Source organism: Panulirus ornatus, chromosome 12, assembly GCF_036320965.1.
Source record: "Panulirus ornatus isolate Po-2019 chromosome 12, ASM3632096v1, whole genome shotgun sequence".
NCBI lineage: Eukaryota > Metazoa > Arthropoda > Malacostraca > Decapoda > Palinuridae > Panulirus > Panulirus ornatus.
In genome coordinates this window covers 67,392,074-67,413,493 of record NC_092235.1, presented here as the reverse complement: position 1 = coordinate 67,413,493, position 21,420 = coordinate 67,392,074, and the positions used below count along the sequence as shown (strand labels likewise).

At 42.0% G+C, this 21,420-nt stretch overlaps 1 protein-coding gene across 1 annotated transcript in view; it reads left to right on the top strand.

Annotated features, from left to right (window-relative positions):
• LOC139752168 (protein MIS12 homolog) overlaps positions 1 to 21,420 on the top strand; it is a 63,890-nt gene that overhangs the window by 18,848 nt on the left and 23,622 nt on the right. Inside the window, exons 2-4 of the mRNA XM_071668113.1 lie at positions 1,262 to 1,326; positions 1,830 to 1,931; positions 7,412 to 7,552. Of these exons, the coding sequence (XP_071524214.1) occupies positions 1,262 to 1,326; positions 1,830 to 1,931; positions 7,412 to 7,552 (308 nt within the window). The remainder of the gene's footprint in view (positions 1 to 1,261; positions 1,327 to 1,829; positions 1,932 to 7,411; positions 7,553 to 21,420) is intronic.

Below are 21,420 nucleotides of genomic sequence, written 5' to 3'. Positions count from 1 at the left end.
GGGTGATGTTATTCCATGTGTGGCGAGGTGGCGATGGGAATGAATAAAGGCAGACAGTATGAATTGTGTGCATGTGTATATATGTATGTGTCTGTGTGTGTATATATATGTGTACATTGAGATATATGGGTATGTATATTTGCGTGGGTGGACGTTTATTATATACATGTGTATGGGGGTGGGTTGGGCCATTACTTTCGTCTTTTTCCTTGCGCTACCTTTCAAACACGGGAGACAGCAACAAAGGAAAATAGAAAAAAATATATATATATATATATATATAGAGAGAGAGAGAGAGAGAGAGAGAGAGAGAGAGATTGATCTGGAATCTGGTGCATCCGTTCAGGAGTTTGTTGACATAAAATTTTGTTAATTTTCAGTCATTTAACCCCACATATTCACACTGAGTCCTGCCTTTGTTCATCGAATTTGTAAATGTTACACTACATTTATCAATAATAACAATCATGCAACTGATAACAAAAAGCAGTTACAATATGTATTCATATTACTTCATCATTTTCTGCTGTAGGAAGGAAGCACCAGATGCAAACAAGCAGCGGCACATTTGCGTACATTAACCCTTTAGCTGTCTTATTTATTGCATGAAAACAAGAATACTTCATGTGCCTTTATCCACCTCATTGACAGCACATCCCCTCCCTCCTCCTATATATTATATCCCTCCAGTTCACTCTGTCCTGTGAACAACTCTTGCCCTCCTGAATGCTTGAACCACATCATTCCAAAGCTTCTTTTACTCTCTGGAAAGATGGAGTGAAAGAAGCTTTGGAGTGCTATGGCCAGAACATTCAAGAGGGTGAAAGGTGTGTATGATATTGTGAAATGGAGAATAATAGTATTGAGAGAGAGAGAGAGAGAGAGAGAGAGAGAGAGAGAGAGAGAGAGAGAGAGAGAGAGAGAGAGAGAGAGAGAGACCATTGAAACAGTGTTCTGAATCAGGGTATGTGAAGCAATCAGGAAACCATGGAATAGTCCATGGATGTTGGCCTATGATTTCAGAACATTGTATACAGCCAGAGAGTGGATTTGAACAAATGATACCATTGTTTGTCTATTCCTGGCACCATCCAACTATTGCAGGTACTGTTAAAAGAATTTATTGTAATTTCTTTTTGTTATCAGTAGCACGATTTTTATTTTATTGAGAATTGAAATTACCAAAATAGTAAGTACATTAGATGCATTTGCATGCTAACACCGGGTATTTCATTGCTTAATACTGATTTTCGTTTTCCAGTAAAGGAGCTCATCTTTGATCGTCTGTTTGAGACAATGAATCAGCTTGAAAATCATCTGTCTCAGGTAAGTCACTGAAAATAAAACTTATTTTTTCTTGTCTTGTAATGCTTATTAAGACCCATTTCTTGGACCTCCCTTAAAACCTTTTTATGCTGGCCAGGGTAAAAAATGGTTTCTCACCAGTATAGATGAAATTAGCAAAATTTTAAATATAAGAAAATAAATTTTATGAGACTCAAGCAGCTACAGCCATGAAAAACCTAATACATCATGTGCATTCAATGCCACCAGTTAAATCCAGGGCATACATAACAACCCCAGTGCTTGACCTTTCCTCCTATGTTTGTTATATGATATATGCTGTACAAGTTTGCACATTTGTCTGTAATTTTTGACATCCATTTGTTTATTCCAATACCTGTTTGATACAGATCCAGACTTTTTGCCTGTGAGTTTTGGTCATATCTTGGTGAATTTATGACACACAGTTGATGTCTATGGTTTAAAATAGATTAAGTACATGTATGTCATGTACAGCTTACTACAAAGTGATTTGTTTTTCACAGGTGCCCCAAGATATTCTTCCTCCAGATGAAATGGAGCAGGGTATCAGAATGCTTCGTGAACAAACAGATAAAAATTTTGCTAAAACATTTCAGAAATTTGAGGTGATTTTCATTTTCTTACATTTTGATTACATCCAGATGCCTGTTAATTAAGACATTGTATGCTTCATTGTATAAATATTGTGATGTATTTTGTGAGGAACAAATACTACATGATTCACTCCAATAAACCTGTCCCTCTCTAGTGCCAAACCTAATGACCTTACTTTTTATGCACAGTAACTCACAACTTTCACACTCCCAGACTCAGAAACCAGCTTCTGTAAATTTCTCTCTTGAATCTGCCACCAGAGCATTGTCATCAGCAAATAGCAACTGACTCGCTCTCCAGGTCCCCGCACCCCCAACAGACTGCCAAACTGTCCCTCTCCAAGATCCTTGCATTCACCTCCTTCACCACTCCATCCATATATAGGTTAAACAGCCATGGAACAATTCACCCTCTCTTCCTATTTGCACACATGCCTTACTCTGGATAAAAACTCTTCACTGTTTATAAGACCTTTTCTTGGACAACATATATTCTGACATTTTTCACCAGGCACCTCTATCATCCTTATCATATACTTTCTCTGAAACCATAAATGTTGCTCTGTTTCACACACAAATTCTTCAAAGCAAACACCTGATCCGCATAACCTCTTCCACTTTGAAACCACATTTTCTCCCCAGTCTGATCTCTGTGCATGCCATCACCCTCTCACCCAGAACCTCCCCAGTACAACTTAATAGGTACACTCATTAGAGTTACTCCTCTGTGTTTGGAAGATATTAAATTCTGATATTTTATACTCAGTACAAAATATCACCTATAGCATGGGCTATAGGTGAGATCATACGGAAGAGGGTATATGTGTTGGAAATGAAATGTTTGAGGGCAATGTGAGGGGTGGGGAGGGTTGATCGAGTAAGTAACTATAGAGTAAGAGAGAGGTGTGAAAAAAACAGGAGTTTGGTTGGGAGAGCTGAACAGGGTGAGGTGAAATTGTATGAACATGTGGAGAGGATAAGTAAGGAGAAGTGGGCAAGTAGGATCTGTGTCAGAAGTAGAAGGAACTAGATGGGGGAGACCAAATTGCATCTATGTATACATATGTGTATATGAGTGGATATATCTTTCTTTGTTTCCTGGTGGTACTTCACTAATGAGGGAAACTGCTGTCAGTATGAAAAAAGCATTTCAGAAAATTGTTCATACACTGCTGCATTTCATTAGGGAGGTAAGTTTGAATGGAGAAAAACTGGAGGAAGTGAAGTGTTTTAGATATCTGGGCATGGATTTAGCAGCGGATGGAACCATGGAAACGGAAGTGAATCATAGGGTGGGGGAGGGGGCGAAAGTTCTGGGAGTGTTGGGGGAGGGGGCGAAAGTTCTGGGAGCGTTGAAGAATGTGTGGAAGTTGAGAACATTATCTCGAAAAGCAAAAATGGGTATGTTTGAAGGAATAGTGGTTCCAACAATGTTATATGGTTGCGAGGCATGGGCTATAGATAGAGTTGTGCGCAGGAGAGTGGATGTGCTAGAAATGAGATGTTTGAGGACAGTATGTGGTGTGAGGTGGTTTGATCGAGTAAGTAATAATAGGGTAAGAGAGATGTGTGGTAATAAAAAGAGTGTGGTTGAGAGAGCAGAAGAGGGTGTTTTGATATGGTTTGGTCACATGGAGAGAATGAGTGAGGAAAGATTGACCAAGAGGATATATGTGTCAGATGTGGAGGGAACGAGGAGAAGTGGGAGACCAAATTGGAGGTGGAAAGATGGAGTGAAAAAGATTTTGAGTGACTGGGGCCTGAACATGCAGGAGGGTGAAAGGTATGCAAGGAATAGAGTGAATTGGAACAATGTGGTATACTGGGGTCGACGTGCTGTCAATGGATTGAACCAGGGCATGTGAAGCGTCTTGGGTAAACCATGGAAAGTTCTGTGGGGTCTGGATGTAGAAAGGGAGCTGTGGTTTCAGTGCATTATTACATGACACCTAGAGACTGAGTGTGAACGAATGTGGCCTTTGTTGTCTTTTCCTAGTGCTACCTCGCGCACATGAGGGGGGAGGGTGTTGTTATTTCATGTGTGGCGAGTTGGCGATGGGAATGAATAAAGGCAGACAGTATGAATTATGTAATTGTGTATATATGTATATGGCTGTGTGTGTATATATATGTATACGCTGAGATCTATAGGTATGTATATGTGCGTGTGTGGATGTGTATGTATATACATGTGTATGTGGGTGGGTTGGGCCATTCTTTCATCTGTTTCCTTGCGCTACCTCGCTAATGTAGGAGACAGCGACAAAGCAAAATAAATAAATATATTTTTTGTCTTGCTTTAATTTACCTTTGCTTTATTAACTATTTCCCTGATTGTGACCATTTTCATTTGATGAAAAGATATCTTGAAGTCAGGTTATTTATTTATTTATTTTGCTTTGTCGCTGTCTCCCACGTTAGCCAGGTAGCGCAAGGAAACAGACGAAAGAATGGCCCAACCCACCCACATACACATGTATATACATACACGTCCACACACGCAAATATACATACCTATACATCTCAATGTACACATATATATATATACACACCCAGACATATACATATATACACATGTACATAATTCATACTGTCTGCCTTTATTTATTCCCATCGCCACCTCGCCACACATGGAATAACAACCCCCTCCCCCCTTATGTTTGCGAGGTAGCGCTAGGAAAAGACAATAAAGGCCCCATTCGTTCACACTCAGTCTCTAGCTGTCATGTAATAATGCACCGAAACCACAGCTCCCTTTCCACATCCAGACCCCACAAAACTTTCCATGGTTTACCCCAGACGCTTCACATGCCCTGGTTCAATCCATTGACAGCACGTCGACCCCGGTATACCACATCGTTCCAATTCACGCTATCCCTTGCACGCCTTTCACCCTCCTGCATGTTCAGGCCCCAATCACTCAAAATCTTTTTCACTCCATCTTTCCACCTCCAATTTGGTCTCCCACTTCTCCTCGTTCCCTCCACCTCTGACACATATATCCTCTTGGTCAATCTTTCCTCACTTATTCTCTCCATGTAACCAAACCATTTCAAAACACCCTCTTCTGCTCTCTCAACCACGCTGTTTTTATTTCCACACATCTCTCTTACCCTTACATTACTTACTCGATCAAACCACCTCACACCACATATTGTCCTCAAACATCTCATTTCCAGCACATCCACCCTCCTGCGCACAACTCTATCCATAGCCCACGCCTCGCAACCATACAATATTGTTGGAACCACGATTCCTTCAAACATACCCATTTTTGCTTTCTGAGATAATGTTGTCGACTTCCAAACATTCTTCAAGGCTCCCAGAATTTTCGCCCCCTCCCCCACCCTATGATTCACTTCCGCTTCCGTGGTTCCATCCGCTGCCAGATCCACTCCCAGATATCTAAAACACTTTACTTCCTCCAGTTTTTCTCCATTCAAACTTACCTCCCAATTGACTTGACCCTCAACCCTACTGTACCTAATAACCTTGCTCTTATTCACATTTACTCTTAACTTTCTTCTTTCACACACTTTACCAAATTCAGTCACCAGCTTCTGCAGTTTCTCACATGAATCAACTGACTCACTTCCCAAGCTCTCTCATCCCCAACAGACTGTATACTTGCCCCTCTTTCCAAAACTCTTGCATTCACCTCCCTAACAACACCATCCATAAACAAATTAAACAACCATGGAGACATCACACACCCCTGCCGCAAACCTACATTGACTGAGAGCCAATCACTTTCCTCTCTTCCTCCACAGAGCATCTCTATCAACTCTATCATATGCCTTCTCCAGATCCATAAATGCAACATACAAATCCATTTGCTTCTCTAAGTATTTCTCACATACATTCTTCAAAGCAAACACCTGATCCACTCATCCTGTACCACTTCTGAAACCACACTGCTCTTCCCCAATCTGATGCTCTATACATGCCTTCACCCTCTCAATCAATACCCTCCCATATAATTTACGAGGAATACTCAACAAACTTATACCTCTGTAATTTGAGCACTCACTCTTATCCCCTTTGCCTTTGTACAATGGCACTATGCAAGCATTCTGCCAATCCTTAGGCACCTCACCATGAATCATACATACATTAAATAACCTTACCAACCAGTCAACAATACAGTCACCCCCTTTTTTAATGAATTCCACTGCAATACCATCCAAACCTGCTGCCTTGCCGGCTTTCGTCTTCCGCAAAGCTTTTACCACCTCTTCTCTGTTTATCAAATCATTTTCCCTAACCCTCTCACTTTGCACACCACCTCAACCAAAACACCCTATATTTGCCACTCTATCATCGAACACATTCAACAAACCTTCAAAATACTCACTCCATTTCTTCACATCACCACTACTTGTTATCACCTCCCCATTAGCCCCCTTCACTGAAGTTCCCATTTGCTACCTTGTCTTACTCACTTTATTTACCTCCTTCCAAAACATCTTTTTATTCTCCCTAAAATTTAATGATACTCTCTCACCCCAACTCTCATTTGCTCTCTTCTTCACCTCTTGCACCTTTCTCTTGACCTCCTGCCTCTTTCTTTTATACATCTCCCACTCATTTGCATCTTTTCCCTGCAAAAATCGTCCAAATGCCTCTCTCTTCTCTTTTACTAATAATCTTAGTTCTTCATCCCACCACTCACTACCCTTTCTCATCAACCCACCTCCCACGCTTCTCATGCCACAAGCATCTTTTGTGCAAGCCATCACTGCTTCCCTAAATACATCCCATTCCTCCCCCACTCCCCTTATGTCCTTTGTTCTCACCTTTTTCCATTCTGTACTCAGTCTCTCCTGGTACTTCCTCTCACAAGTCTCCTTGAAGTCAGGTGTTTTCACTATATTGTTGTAGGCCTTGGCAGAATAGCAGAAACTAGGCAAAACTCAAAGGTCAGTCAAAATGTGAAAAAAAAAGACAATTCATTGCAATATCTAGATTAAGAAAATATTGGGTATTGAGGGAGAGGTTAAAGGAGGGTGATAATTTAAGGGCCCAGCTTTAAAAGTAGCTCTAGAACCTAAGATATCTCGATAGGGCTGACTAAGAGGGTCATGTCTTGTACTTACCTTGAATGCTGTCATATCACTTGCTTATTTCTATAGGCACTTGCTGCATGAGTGAAACCCACCACCAAGTTTCTTGAAATGTTTGTAAAAAATAAAACATTCATAGGCACATAGAATGCAGGGGAAAGGTGTATTTTAGTGATTCACAAGAATTTAAGGTTAGAAGCTCATTGAAGCATGATGATTGTTACCAGTTTGCTCTTTCTTTGTACAGTTGTCAGCTTTATTTGTTTTGATTGCACAAGATAAAGTTTTCCATTAATGTTCACAAATTCATTATTTTATAAAGTTGTTACAAACTAAAATTGGTGCTTCCAGCAGGCTTTCAATGGAAAGAGTACAATGTAATGAAAATGTGGATATTATGATATATTTATTGTTTTATAATTCTTTCAGTCACATGTCCTGCAGAATGTGATGAAGGTGCCTTCACATGTTCTTCTTCCAACAGATGTAGAACAAACAACACAGTCTTCTGCCATAGAACTAAACGTACTGAACTCAGATATTGAAACATTACAAGTGCAATTAAAGAATGTAAGTATTATGTTTATGAGTACAGAATGGAAAAAGGTGAGAACAATGGAAGTAAGGGGAGTGGGGGAGGAATGGGATGTATTTAGGGAATCAGTGATGGATTGCGCAAAAGATGCTTGTGGCATGAGAAGAGTGGGAGGTAGGTTGATTAGAAAGGGTAGTGAGTGGTGGGATGAAGAAGTAAGAGTATTAGTGAAAGAGAAGAGAGAGGCATTTGGACGATTTTTGCAGGGAAAAAATGCAGTTGAGTGGGAGACGTATAAAAGAAAGAGACAGGAGGTCAAGAGAAAGGTGCAAGAGGTGAAAAAAAGGGCAAATGAGAGTTGGGGTGAGAGAGTATCATTAAATTTTAGGGAGAATAAAAAGATGTTCTGGAAGGAGGTAAATAAAGTGCGTAAGACAAGGGAGCAAATGGGAACTTCAGTGAAGGGCGCAAATGGGGAGGTGATAACAAGTAGTGGTGATGTGAGAAGGAGATGGAGTGAGTATTTTGAAGGTTTGTTGAATGTGTTTGATGATAGTGGCAGATATAGGGTGTTTTGGTCGAGGTGGTGTGCAAAGTGAGAGGGTTAAGGAAAATGATTTGGTAAACAGAGAAGAGGTAGTAAAAGCTTTGCGGAAGATGAAAGCCGGCAAGGCAGCAGGTTTGGATGGTATTGCAGTGGAATTTATTAAAAAAGGGGGTGACTGTACTGTTGACTGGTTGGTAAGGTTAATTAATGTATGTATGACTCACGGTGAGGTGCCTGAGGATTGGCGGAATGCGTGCATAGTGCCATTGTACAAAGGCAAAGGGGATAAGAGTGAGTGCTCAGATTACAGAGGTATAAGTTTGTTGAGTATTCCTGGTAAATTATATGAGAGGGTATTGATTGAGAGGGTGAAGGCATGTACAGAGCATCAGATTGGGGAAGAGCAGTGTGGTTTCAGAAGTGGTAGAGGATGTGTGGATCAGGTGTTTGCTTTGAAGAATGTATGTGAGAAATACTTAGAAAAGCAAATGGATTTGTATGTAGCATTTATGGATCTGGAGAAGGCATATGATAGAGTTGATAGAGATGCTCTGTGGAAGGTATTAAGAATATATGGTGTGGGAGGAAAGTTGTTAGAAGTAGTGAAAAGTTTTTATCGAGGATGTAAGGCATGTGTACGTGTAGGAAGAGAGGAAAGTGATTGGTTCTCAGTGAATGTAGGTTTGCGGCAGGGGTGTGTGATGTCTCCATGGTTGTTTAATTTGTTTATGGATGGGGTTGTTAGGGAGGTAAATGCAAGAGTTTTGGAAAGAGGGGCAAGTATGAAGTCTGTTGGGGATGAGAGAGCTTGGGAAGTGAGTCAGTTGTTGTTCGCTGATGATACAGCGCTGGTGGCTGATTCATGTGAGAAACTGCAGAAGCTGGTGACTGAGTTTGGTAAAGTGTGTGAAAGAAGAAAGTTAAGAGTAAATGTGAATAAGAGCAAGGTTATTAGGTACAGTAGGGTTGAGGGTCAAGTCAATTGGGAGGTGAGTTTGAATTGAGAAAAACTGGAGGAAGTGAAGTGTTTTAGATATCTGGGAGTGGATCTGGCAGCGGATGGAACCATGGAAGCGGAAGTGGATCATAGGGTGGGGGAGGGGGCGAAAATTCTGGGAGCCTTGAAGAATGTGTGGAAGTCGAGAACATTATCTCGGAAAGCAAAAATGGGTATGTTTGAAGGAATAGTGGTTCCAACAATGTTGTATGGTTGCGAGGCGTGGGCTATGGATAGAGTTGTGCGCAGGAGGATGGATGTGCTGGAAATGAGATGTTTCAGGACAATGTGTGGTGTGAGGTGGTTTGATCGAGTAAGTAATGTAAGGGTAAGAGAGATGTGTGGAAATAAAAAGAGCGTGGTTGAGAGAGCAGAAGAGGGTGTTTTGAAATGGTTTGGGCACATGGAGAGAATGAGTGAGGAAAGATTGACCAAGAGGATATATGTGTCGGAGGTGGAGGGAACGAGGAGAAGAGGGAGACCAAATTGGAGGTGGAAAGATGGAGTGAAAAAGATTTTGTGTGATCGGGGCCTGAACATGCAGGAGGGTGAAAGGTGGGCAAGGAATAGAGTGAATTGGAGCGATGTGGTATACCGGGGTTGACGTGCTGTCAGTGGATTGAATCGGGGCATGTGAAGCATCTGGGGTAAACCATGGAAAGCTGTGTAGGTATGTATATTTGCGTGTGTGGATGTATGTATATACATATGTATGGGGTTGGGTTGGGCCATTTCTTTCGTCTGTTTCCTTGCGCTACCTCGCAAACGCGGGAGACAGCGACAAAAAAAAAAAAAAAAAAAAAAAAGTATTATGGTACAAGAAAGAACTAGAGATTATTGTATAAGTACAAACTGTTTGTAAGGTTGTGGAAGACATTCATGAGAACTCAAAAAAGTATCGCTGAATAATCATTTACCGTTAATGTATTTAGAATGATGATGACAGCAATTCAACTAACAGAAAAGATGAACAGTTCTATCTCTATCTATCCATAACTCTGATACCCATTCCCTCCAAGAACTCCTTCAAGGAGGTTATCATGGCAAAAGAGTCTCGTCTCCATAACTGGTAAACTCCAGTGTCACATCTCAGCCTTTAGTCCCTCACCCTTAACAGGCTTCTGACAGAGGGCAACTCCAGTGCACTGTTTAGAGGATCCCACCTAATTTGTTTTACTAATGTTCCTGTCTAATGGTGATGGAGTAACAGTTGACAATTTGTGGATGATTGTGTTGTGACATTATTTCCAGTTGTGTTATGAGGTTGCTGGTGACTTCTTTGGATAAAATGGGCATTGCTAGACTCACTCTGCTTATGGTTACACTGTGAGTGAAAAATCACCTTTGGTAGGTTGTATCATCAGAGTACAATCTCATCAAAGAGCTTCTTCACTCTGGAATCAATCCTTTTCCTGCTCTGATTGTAACAGCCTTAAAGCTACAGGAATGTCTAGAAAAGTAGTCCTTGGGGTATATTTAATGATAAGACGTAGAATCATACATCTGCTGGGAATTCATATGATTGTGCAAAAGTTTAGAGCCACTATTATGGCTTGGCACACACTATTATGTCCAGCCACAAAAGTGACTCAGTACAATGGAAGAAAACAAAGTGTGTCATATATGATGACTCTGGTGAATGCAACAGAAGTCATCATGCAGCGACTACCAGTATTTAGAGTTTAAAGAATTTATTGGGAATCTTGAAATATGGAACAGACACAAATATTGGTTTAGTACCTAAGAATCAGAGGTCAAAAGATTGAGGGTAGGTTTGAGGGAGAGAAGGTCATTACATCAAAGATGAGAACAGTATTGCTTCTATATAATGGAAAAGCTGGGGACACAGGTAGGATGGATGATAAGTGAGATGGTGACATGTACTTAGAAAGAGAGTATTACTGAGCTCAGCCTGCATGTGGTTACACTGTGAGTGAAAAGTAACCCTCTGTGAGATTGCTTAATCATATCAGAATGAAAAGCCATACAGTTTTAAGGAAATCTTTTACTCAGAGTCCATTATTTTCCTGCTACTAAATACTGTTTCCTGTGTGGCAGGGTGGTGACAGGGATAGATGAAGGCAAGCAAGTATGAATATGTATATGGGCGTTTATGTATATATATATATATATATATATATATATATATATGTGTGTGTGTGTGTATACGAGTGGATGGGCCATTCCTCATCTGTTTCCTTAAGCTACCTCACTGACACAGGAAACAGCGATTAAGTATAATATTTTCTTTATTATACTTAATTGCTGTTTGGTAAATTGAGTTTGGTAAAGTGTGTGAAAGAAGAAAGTTAAGAGTAAATGTGAATAAGAGCAAGGTTATTAGGTACAGTAGGGTTGAGGGTCAAGTCAATTGGGAGGTAAGTTTGAATGGAGAAAACTGGAGGAAGTAAAGTGTTTTAGATATCTGGGAGTGTATCTGGCAGCGGATGGAACCATGGAAGCGGAAGTGAATCATAGGGTGGGGGAGGGGGCGAAAATTCTGGGAGCCTTGAAGAATGTTTGGAAGTCGAGAACATTATCTCAGAAAGCAAAAATGGGTATGTTTGAAGGAATAGTGGTTCCAACAATGTTGTATGGTTGCGAGGCGTGGGCTATGGATAGAGTTGTGCGCAGGAGGGTGGATTTGCTGGAAATGAGATGTTTGAGGACAATGTGTGGTGTGAGATGGTTTGATCGAGTAAGTAATGTAAGGGTAAGAGAGATGTGTGGAAATGAAAAGAGCGTGGTTGAGAGAGCAGAAGAGGGTGTTTTGAAATGTTTGGGCACATGGAGAGAATGAGTGAGGAAAGATTGACCAAGAGGATATATGTGTCGGAGGAGGAGGGAACGAGGAGAAGTGGGAGACCAAATTGGAGGTGGAAAGATGGAGTGAAAAAGATTTTGAGTGATCGGGGCCTGAGTATGCAGGAGGGTGAAAGGCGGGCAAGGAATAGAGTGAATTGGATCTATGTGGTTTACCGGGGTTGACGTGCTGTCAGTGGATTGAATCAGGGCATGTGAAGTGTCTGGGGTAAACCATGGAAAGTTATGTGGGGCCTGGATGTGGAAAGGGAGCTGTGGTTTCGGGCATTATTGCATGACAGCTAGAGACTGAGTGTGAACGAATGGGGCCTTTGTTGTCTTTTCCTAGTGCTACCTCGCACACATGAGGGGGGGGAGGGGATTGGTATTCCATGTGTGGCGAGGTGGCGATGGGAATGAATAAAGGCAGACAATGTGAATTGTGTGCATGGGTTACATGTATGTGTCTGTGTGTGTATATATATGTGTACATTGAGATGTATAGGTATGTATATTTGCGTGTGTGGACGTGCATGTATATACATGTGTATGGGGGTGGGTTGGGCCATTTCTTTAATCTGTTTCCTTGCGCTACCTTGCAAACGCGGGAGACAGTGACAAAGCAAAATAAAAAAAATATAAAAATAAATTGCTGTTTCCTGTGTTGGCAAGGTAGCGCAAAGTATAATGAATAAGCATGATGAATAAAAATAGATATATATTTTATATATTTATTATACTTAGTTGCTGTCTCCCGCGTTAGCAAGGTAGCGCAAGGAAACAGATGAAAGAATGGCCCAACCCACCCACATGCACATACATAAAATTTTTTTCCATATTATTCACCACTTCCCGCGTTAGTGAGGTAGCGTTAAGAACAGAGGACTGAGCCTTTGAGGGAATATCCTCTTTGGCCCCTTCTCTGTTCTTCTTTTGGAAAGTTAAAAAACGAGAGGGGAGGATTTCCAGCCCCCCCCCCCCCCCCCCCCCCCCCCCCCCCCCCCCCGCTCCCTCCCACTTTAGTTGCCTTCTACAACACGCAGGGAATACATGGGAAGTATTCTTTCTCCCCTATCCCCAGGGGTAATACAGCTGATGATACAACGCTGGTGGCTGATTCAGTTGAGAAACTGCAGAAGCTGGTGACTGAGTTTGGTAAAGTGTGCGTCAGAAGAAAGCTGAGAGTAAATGTGAATAAGAGCAAGGTTATTAGGTACCATAGGGTTGAGGGTCAAGTCAATTGGGAGGTAAGTTTGATGGAGAAAAACTGGAGGAAGTGAAGTGTTTCAGATATCTGGGAATGGATTTGGCAGCAGATGGAACCATGGTCACAGGATGGGGGAAGGGGCAAAGGTTCTGGGAGCGTTGAAGAATGTGTGGAAGGCGAGAACATTATCTCAGAAGCAAAAATGGGTATGCTTGAAGGAATAGTGGTTCCAACAATGTTATATGGTTGTGAGGTGTGGGCTGTAGATAGGGTTGTGCAGAGGAGGGTGGATGTGTTGGAATGAGATGCTTGAAGACAATATGTGGTGTGAGGTGGTTTAATCGAGTAAGTAATGAAAGGGTAAGAGAGATGTGTGGTAATGAAAGAGTGTGTTTGAGAGAGCAGAAGAGGGTGTATTGAAATGGTTTGGTCACATGGAGAGAATAAGTGAGGAAAGATTGACAAAGAGGATATATGTGTCAGAGATGAAGGGAACAAGGAGAAGTGGGAGACCAAATTGGAGGTGGAAGGATGGAGAGAGAAAGATTTTGAGCGATCAGGGCCTGAACATGCAGGAGGGTTAAAGGCATGCAAGAATAGAGTGAATTGGAACGATGTGGTATACTGGGGTCGACGTGCAGTCAATATATTGAACCAGGGCATGTGAAGGGTATGGGGTAAAGCATGGAAAGTTTTGTGGGGCCTGAATGTGGAAAGGGAGCTGTGGTTTTGGTGCATTATACATGACAGCTAGAGACTGAGTGTGAACGAATGACTCCTTTGTTGTCTTTTCCAAGCGCTACCTCATACACGTGCATGGGGAGGGGGGTGTCATTTCATGTCTGGCGGGGTGGCGATGGGAATGAATAAAGGCAGCAAGTATGAATTATGTATATGTACATATATGTATATGTCTTTGTATATATATATATATATATATATATATATATATATATATATATATATATATATATATTTTTTTTTTTTTTTTTATACTTTGTCGCTGTCTCCCGCATTTGCGAGGTAGCGCAAGGAAACAGACGAAAGAAATGGCCCCCCCCCCCATACACATGTATATACATACGTCCACACTCGCAAATATACATACCTACACAGCTTTCCATGGTTTACCCCAGACGCTTCACATGCCTTGATTCAATCCACTGACAGCACGTCAACCCCGGTATACCACATCGCTCCAATTCACTCTATTCCTTGCCCTCCTTTCACCCTCCTGCATGTTCAGGCCCCGATCACACAAAATCTTTTTCACTCCATCTTTCCACCTCCAATTTGGTCTCCCTCTTCTCCTCGTTCCCTCCACCTCCGACACATATATCCTCTTGGTCAATCTTTCCTCACTCATTCTCTCCATGTGCCCAAACCACTTCAAAACACCCTCTTCTGCTCTCTCAACCACGCTCTTTTTATTTCCACACATCTCTCTTACCCTTACGTTACTCACTCGATCAAACCACCTCACACCACACATTGTCCTCAAACATCTCATTTCCAGCACATCCATCCTCCTGCGCACAACTCTATCCATAGCCCACGCCTCGCAACCATACAACATTGTTGGAACCACTATTCCTTCAAACATACCCATTTTTGCTTTCCGAGATAATGTTCTCGACTTCCACACATTCTTCAAGGCCCCCAGAATTTTCGCCCCCTCCCCCACCCTGTGATCCACTTCCGCTTCCATGGTTCCATCCGCTGCCAGATCCACTCCCAGATATCTAAAACACTTCACTTCCTCCAGTTTTTCTCCATTCAAACTCACCTCCCAATTGACTTGACCCTCAACCCTACTGTACCTAATAACCTTGCTCTTATTCACATTTACTCTTAACTTTCTTCTTCCACACACTTTACCAAACTCAGTCACCAGCTTCTGCAGTTTCTCACATGAATCAGCCACCAGCGCTGTATCATCAGCGAACAACAACTGACTCACTTCCCAAGCTCTCTCATCCCCAACAGACTTCATACTTGCCCCTCTTTCCAAAACTCTTGCATTTACCTCCCTAACAACCCCATCCATAAACAAATTAAACAACCATGGAGACATCACACACCCCTGCCGCAAACCTACATTCACTGAGAACCAATCACTTTCCTCTCTTCCTACACGTACACATGCCTTACATCCTCGATAAAAACTTTTCACTGCTTCTAACAACTTTCCTCCCACACCATATATTCTTAATACCTTCCACAGAGCATCTCTATCAACTCTATCATATGCCTTCTCCAGATCCATAAATGCTACATACAAATCCATTTGCTTTTCTAAGTATTTCTCACATACATTCTTCAAAGCAAACACCTGATCCACACATCCTCTACCACTTCTGAAAACCACACTGCTCTTCCCCAATCTGATGCTCTGTACATGCCTTCACCCTCTCAATCAATACCCTCCCATATAATTTACCAGGAATACTCAACAAACTTATACCTCTGTAATTTGAGCACTCACTCTTATCCCCTTTGCCTTTGTACAATGGCACTATGCACGCATTCCGCCAATCCTCAGGCACCTCACCATGAGTCATACATACATTAAATAACCTTACCAACCAGTCAACAATACAGTCACCCCCTTTTTTAATAAATTCCACTGCAATACCATCCAAACCTGCTGCCTTGCCGGCTTTCATCTTCCGCAAAGCTTTCACTACCTCTTCTTTGTTTACCAAATCATTTTCCCTAACCCTCTCACTTTGCACACACACCTCGACCAAAACACCATATATCTGCCACTCTATCATCAAACACATTCAACAAACCTTCAAAATACTCACTCCATCTCCTTCTCACATCACCACTACTTGTTATCACCTCCCCATTTGCGCCCTTCACTGAAGTTCCCATTTGCTCCCTTGTCTTCCGCACTTTATTTACCTCCTTCCAGAACATCTTTTTATTCTCCCTAAAATTTAATGATACTCTCTCACCCCAACTCTCATTTGCCCTTTTTTTCACCTCTTGCACCTTTCTCTTGACCTCCTGTCTCTTTCTTTTATACATCTCCCACTCAATTGCATTTTTTCCCTGCAAAAATCGTCCAAATGCCTCTCTCTTCTCTTTCACTAATACTCTTACTTCTTCATCCCACCACTCACTACCCTTTCTAATCAACCCACCTCCCACTCTTCTCATGCCACAAGCATCTTTTGCGCAATCCATCACTGATTCCCTAAATACATCCCATTCCTCCCCCACTCCCCTTGCTTCCATTGTTCTCACCTTTTTCCATTCTGTACTCAGTCTCTCCTGGTACTTCCTCACACAGGTCTCCTTTATTTGTTGTTGGTTTGCACAAGATAAAGTTTTCCATAAATGTTCACAAATTCAATTATATTATAAAGTTGTTACAAACTAAATTGGTGCTTCCAGCAGGCTTTCAATGGAAAGAGTTACAATGAATGAATCTGTGGATAAATTTGATACCCTATCTTATTGTTTATATATTCTTTCAGTCACATTTCCTGCCAGAATGTGATGAAGGTGCCTTCAATTTCTCTTCCAACAGATGTAGAACAAACAACACAGTCTTCTGCCATAGAACCTAAAGTACTGAACACATATATTGAAACAATTACAAGTGCAATTAAGAATGTAAGTATTATGTATATGAGTACAGAATGGGAAAAGGTGAGAACAATGGATGTAGGGGATGTGTGGGAGGATATGGGATGTATTTGGGAATCTGTGATGGATTGCGCAAAAGATGCTTGTGGCATGAGAAGAGTGGGAGGTAGTTGATTAGAAACGGGTAGTGAGTGGTGGGCATGAAGAAGTAAGAGTATCTAGTGAAAGAGAAGAGAGAGGCATTTGGACGATTTTTGCAGGGCAAAAATGCAGTTGAGTGGGAGAGTATAAAAGAAAGAGACAGGAGGTCAAGAGAAAGTGCAAGATGTGAAAAAACAGGGCAATGAGAGTTGGCCGTGAGGGAGAAGTATCATTAAATTTTAGGGAGAATAAAAAATGATTTTCTGGAAAGGATGGTAAATTAAATTGTGCGACAGACAAGGGAGCAAAGGGAAACTTCGTGCGATTGTCCTTCATTAGGGCGCAAATGGGGAGGTGATAACAAGTAGTGGTGCTGTAGAGGAGGAGATGAGGAGTATTTTGAGGTTTGTTGAATGTGTTTATGATAGTGCAGATATAGGTTGTTGGTCGAGGTGGGGCAAAGTGAGCGGGTCTAAGGAAAAATGATTTGGTAAACAGAGAAGAGTGTAAAAAAGCTTTGCGGAAGGATGAAAGCCGGGCAAGGCAGCAGGTTTGGATGGTATAGCAGTGGACTATATTAAAAAAAGGGGTGACTGTTACTGTTGGAGTGGTTGTAAGGTTAATTAAATGTATGTATGACTCACTTGGTGAGGTGCTGTGGATTGGCGGAATGCGTGCATAGTGCCATTGTACAAAGGCAAAGGGGTAAGAGTGCGTGCTCAGATTACAGAGGTAAAAGATTTGTTGCGTATTCCTGGTAAATTATATGAGCGGGTATGATAGAGAGGGTGAATGCATGTCAGAGCTTCAGATTGGGGATAGAGCAGTGTGGTTTCAGAAGTGGTAGAGGATTTCGTCGCCCGTGTGGATCAGGTGTTTGCTTTGAGAATGTATGAGAGAAATTACTTAGAAAAGCAAATGTATTTGTATGTACGCATTTATGGATCGGGGAGATGCATTATGATAGTGTTGATTAGAGATGCTCTGTGGAAGGTAATAAGATATCTGGTTGTGGGAGGCGGGAAAGTTGTTAGCAGTAGTGAAAAAGTTTTAACGAGGAATGTAAGGCATGTGTACGTGTAGGAAGGGAGGAAAGTGATTGGTTCTCAGTGAATGTAGGTTTTCGGCAGGGGGTGTGTGATGTTTCATGGTTGTTAATTGTTTATGGTATGGGGTGTTAGGGAGGTAATGCAAGAGATTTGCGGAAATAGGGGCAAGTATGAAAGTCCTGTTGGGGTAAGAGAGAGCTTGGGAAGAAGTGAGTCAGATGTTGATCGAGTGATGCTACAGCGCTGGAGGCTGATTCATGGTGAGAAACTGCAGAAGCTGGCTGACTGAGTTTGGTAGTGTGTGATAATGAGAAATTTAGAGTAATGAGAATAAGGAGCAAGTAATTAGTACAGATAGGGATGAGGTCAAGACAATTGGGAGGTGACGTTTGAATGAGGAAAAAACTGGAGGACGTGAAGTGTTTCGATATCTCGTGAGTGGATCTGCAGCGGATGAACCATGGAAGCGGAGAGGATTCATAGGGGGGGTATGGGGGCGAAAATTCTGGGACGCCTTGAAGCATGTGTGGAGTCAGAGAACATTATCTCGGAAAGCAAAACTGGGTATGTTGACGGAATAGTGTAATCCACAATGTTCTATGGAGTCGCGAACGGCTGTGGGCTATGGATAGAGTTTGTGCGCAGGTGATGGATGTGCTGGAAATGAGATGTTTCAGGAACAATGTGTGGTGTGAGGTGGTTTGATCGCGTATTATAATGTAGGATAGAGAGATGTGTGAAATAAAAAGAGCGTGGTTGAGAGAGCAGAAGAGGGTGTTTTGAATGGTTTGGGCACATGGAGAGAATGAGGTGAGGAAGATTTGACAAGGTACAAGGATATATGTGTCGGGAGGTTGGACTGGAACGAGGAGAGAGGGAGACCAAATTGGAGGTGGAAAGATGGAGTGAAAAAGATTTTGTGTGAACGGGCCTGAACATGCACAGTGAGGGTGAAAGGTGGGCAAGGAATAGAGTGAATTGGAGCGATAGTGGTATACCGGGGTTTTGACGTGCTTTCAGTGGGATTGAATCGGTGGCATTTGAAGATCTGGGTAAAACCATGGGAAGCTGTGTGGTAGGTATGTATATGAGCGTGTGTGGATGTATGTATATACAAAGTAATGGGTTGGGATGGGCCATTTCTTTCGTCTGTTACCTGCGCTACCTCGCAAACGCGGGAGACAGCGACACAAAAAAAAAAAAAAAACAAAAAGTATTATGGTACAAGAAAGAATAGATATTCTTGTATAAGTACAAACAGTTTGTAAGGGTTGTGGAAGACATTCTGAGAACTCAAAAAAACGTATCGCAGAATAATCATTTTACCGTTAATGTATTTAGACTGATGATGCAGCAATTCAAATCTAACAGAACAGTATTAACCAGTTCGAACTCTCTTACATAACTTAGATAACCATTCCCTTCAAGAACTCCTTCAAGGAGGGGGCCCACCCCCCCCCACCCCCCCCCCCCCCCCCCACCCCCCACCCCCCCCCCCCCCCCCCCCCTTTTGTGGTGGGTGTTGTGTGTGTGTGTCCCCCCCCCCCCCCTTGGGGGGGGACCCCCCCCCCCGCCCCCCCCCCCCCCCCCCCCCCCAGGGGGGGGGGGGGGGAGGGTTATCATGGCAAAAGAGTCTCGTCTCATAACTGTAAACTCCAGTGACACATCTCAGCCCTATGTCCCTCACCCTTAACAGGCTTTGACAGTGGGCAACTCCAGGTGCACTGATTAGCGGATCCCACCTCATTTGTCTTTACTAATGTTCCTGTCTAATGGATGAGGAGTAACAGTTGACAAAATGTGGATGATTTTGTTGTGACATTATTTCAGTTGTGTTATGCGGTTGCGGGTGACATCTTTGGATACAATGGGCATTGCTAGATCACTCTGCTAATGGTTACACTGTTGATGTGAAAAATCACCTTGTAGGTTGTTATCAGAAGTACACTCTCATCAAAGACGCTTCTTTCACTCTGGAATCAATCTTTTTCCTGCTTGATTCGTAACAGCCTTAAGCTACAGGAATGTCTAGAAAAGAGTCTTGGGGTATATTTAATGATAAGACACGTAAGGAAATAAACATCTGCTGGAATTTCATATGATTGTGCAAAAGTTTTAGAGCCATATTATGGCTGGCCACACACTATTATGTCCAGCCACAAAAGTGACTCGAGTACAATTGAAGAAAACAAGTGTAGTCATATCATATATGATGACTCTGGTGATGCAACAGAAGTCATCATGCAGCGATACTACCAGTATTTAGAGTTTACAGAAATTTATTGGGAATCTTGAAAATGGAACAGACACAAAAATTGGTTAGTACCTAAGATCTGAGGTCAACGATTGAGGGTAGGGTGTTGAGGATTTGAGAAGGTCAATACATCAAAGATTTTGAGAAACAGTATTGCGGGGGGGTTCTATTATAATGAAAAGCTGGGGACACAAGTAGGATGGATGATAAAGTGAGATGGTGACATGTACTTAGAAAGAGGTTTTACTGAGCTCATCCTGCATTGTGGTTACACTGTGAGTGAAAATTAACCTCTGTGAGATTTGCTTAATCATATCGAATGAAAGCCTACAGTTTTAAGGAAATCTTTTTACTCAGAGTTCCAATATTTTCCTGCTACTAACTATGTTTCCTGTGTGGCAGGATTGGTTCGACGGGGAATAGATGACGGCAAGCAAGTTGAATATGTATATGGGGCGTTTATGTATTTATATATATAAATACTTATATATATTATATATGTGTGTGTGTGTGTCATACGAGTGGATGGGCCATTCTCATCTGTTACCTTAAGCTACCTCACTGACACAGGAAACAGACGTTACGTATAATTCTTTTCTTAGATTATATTAATTGCAGTTTGGTAATGGTTTGGTAAAGTGTTGTGAACTGAAGAAAGTTAAGGAGTAATGTGATAGAGCAAGGTTATTTAGGTTACAGGTAGGGTTGAGGGTCAAGTCAATTGGGAGGTTAAGTTTGAATGGAGAAACTGGAGGCAGTAAAGGTTAAGATATCTGGGAGTGTATCTGGCAGCGGATGGAACATGGAAGCGGAAGTGACTCATAGGGTGGGGGAGGGGGCGAAAATTTCTGGGGAGCCTTGAAGACTGTTTGGAAGTCCGGAAATTTTCAGAAAGCAAAAATGGGTATGTTGAAGGAATAGTGGTTCACAATGTTGTATGGTGCGAGGGCTTGGGCTATGGATAGAGTTGTGCGCAGGAGGGTGGATTTGCTGGAAATGAGATGTTTGGGACAATGTGTGTGTGAGAAGTTTGACTCGATGTAAGTAATGTTAAGGGTTAAGCGAGATGTGTGGAAATTGAAAAGCGCGTGGTTGATGAGAGCAGAAGAGGGTGTTTTGAAATGTTTGTGCACATGGAGGAATGAGTGAGGAAGAATTGACCAAAGAGGATATATTTGTCGGAGGAGGAGGGAACGAGGAGTAGAAGTGGGAGACAAATTGAGGTGGATAGATGGAGTGAAAAAGCTATTAGTGATCGAGAGACCTGTGTAAGCAGGAGGGTGAAAAGGCGGGCAAGGGAATAGTG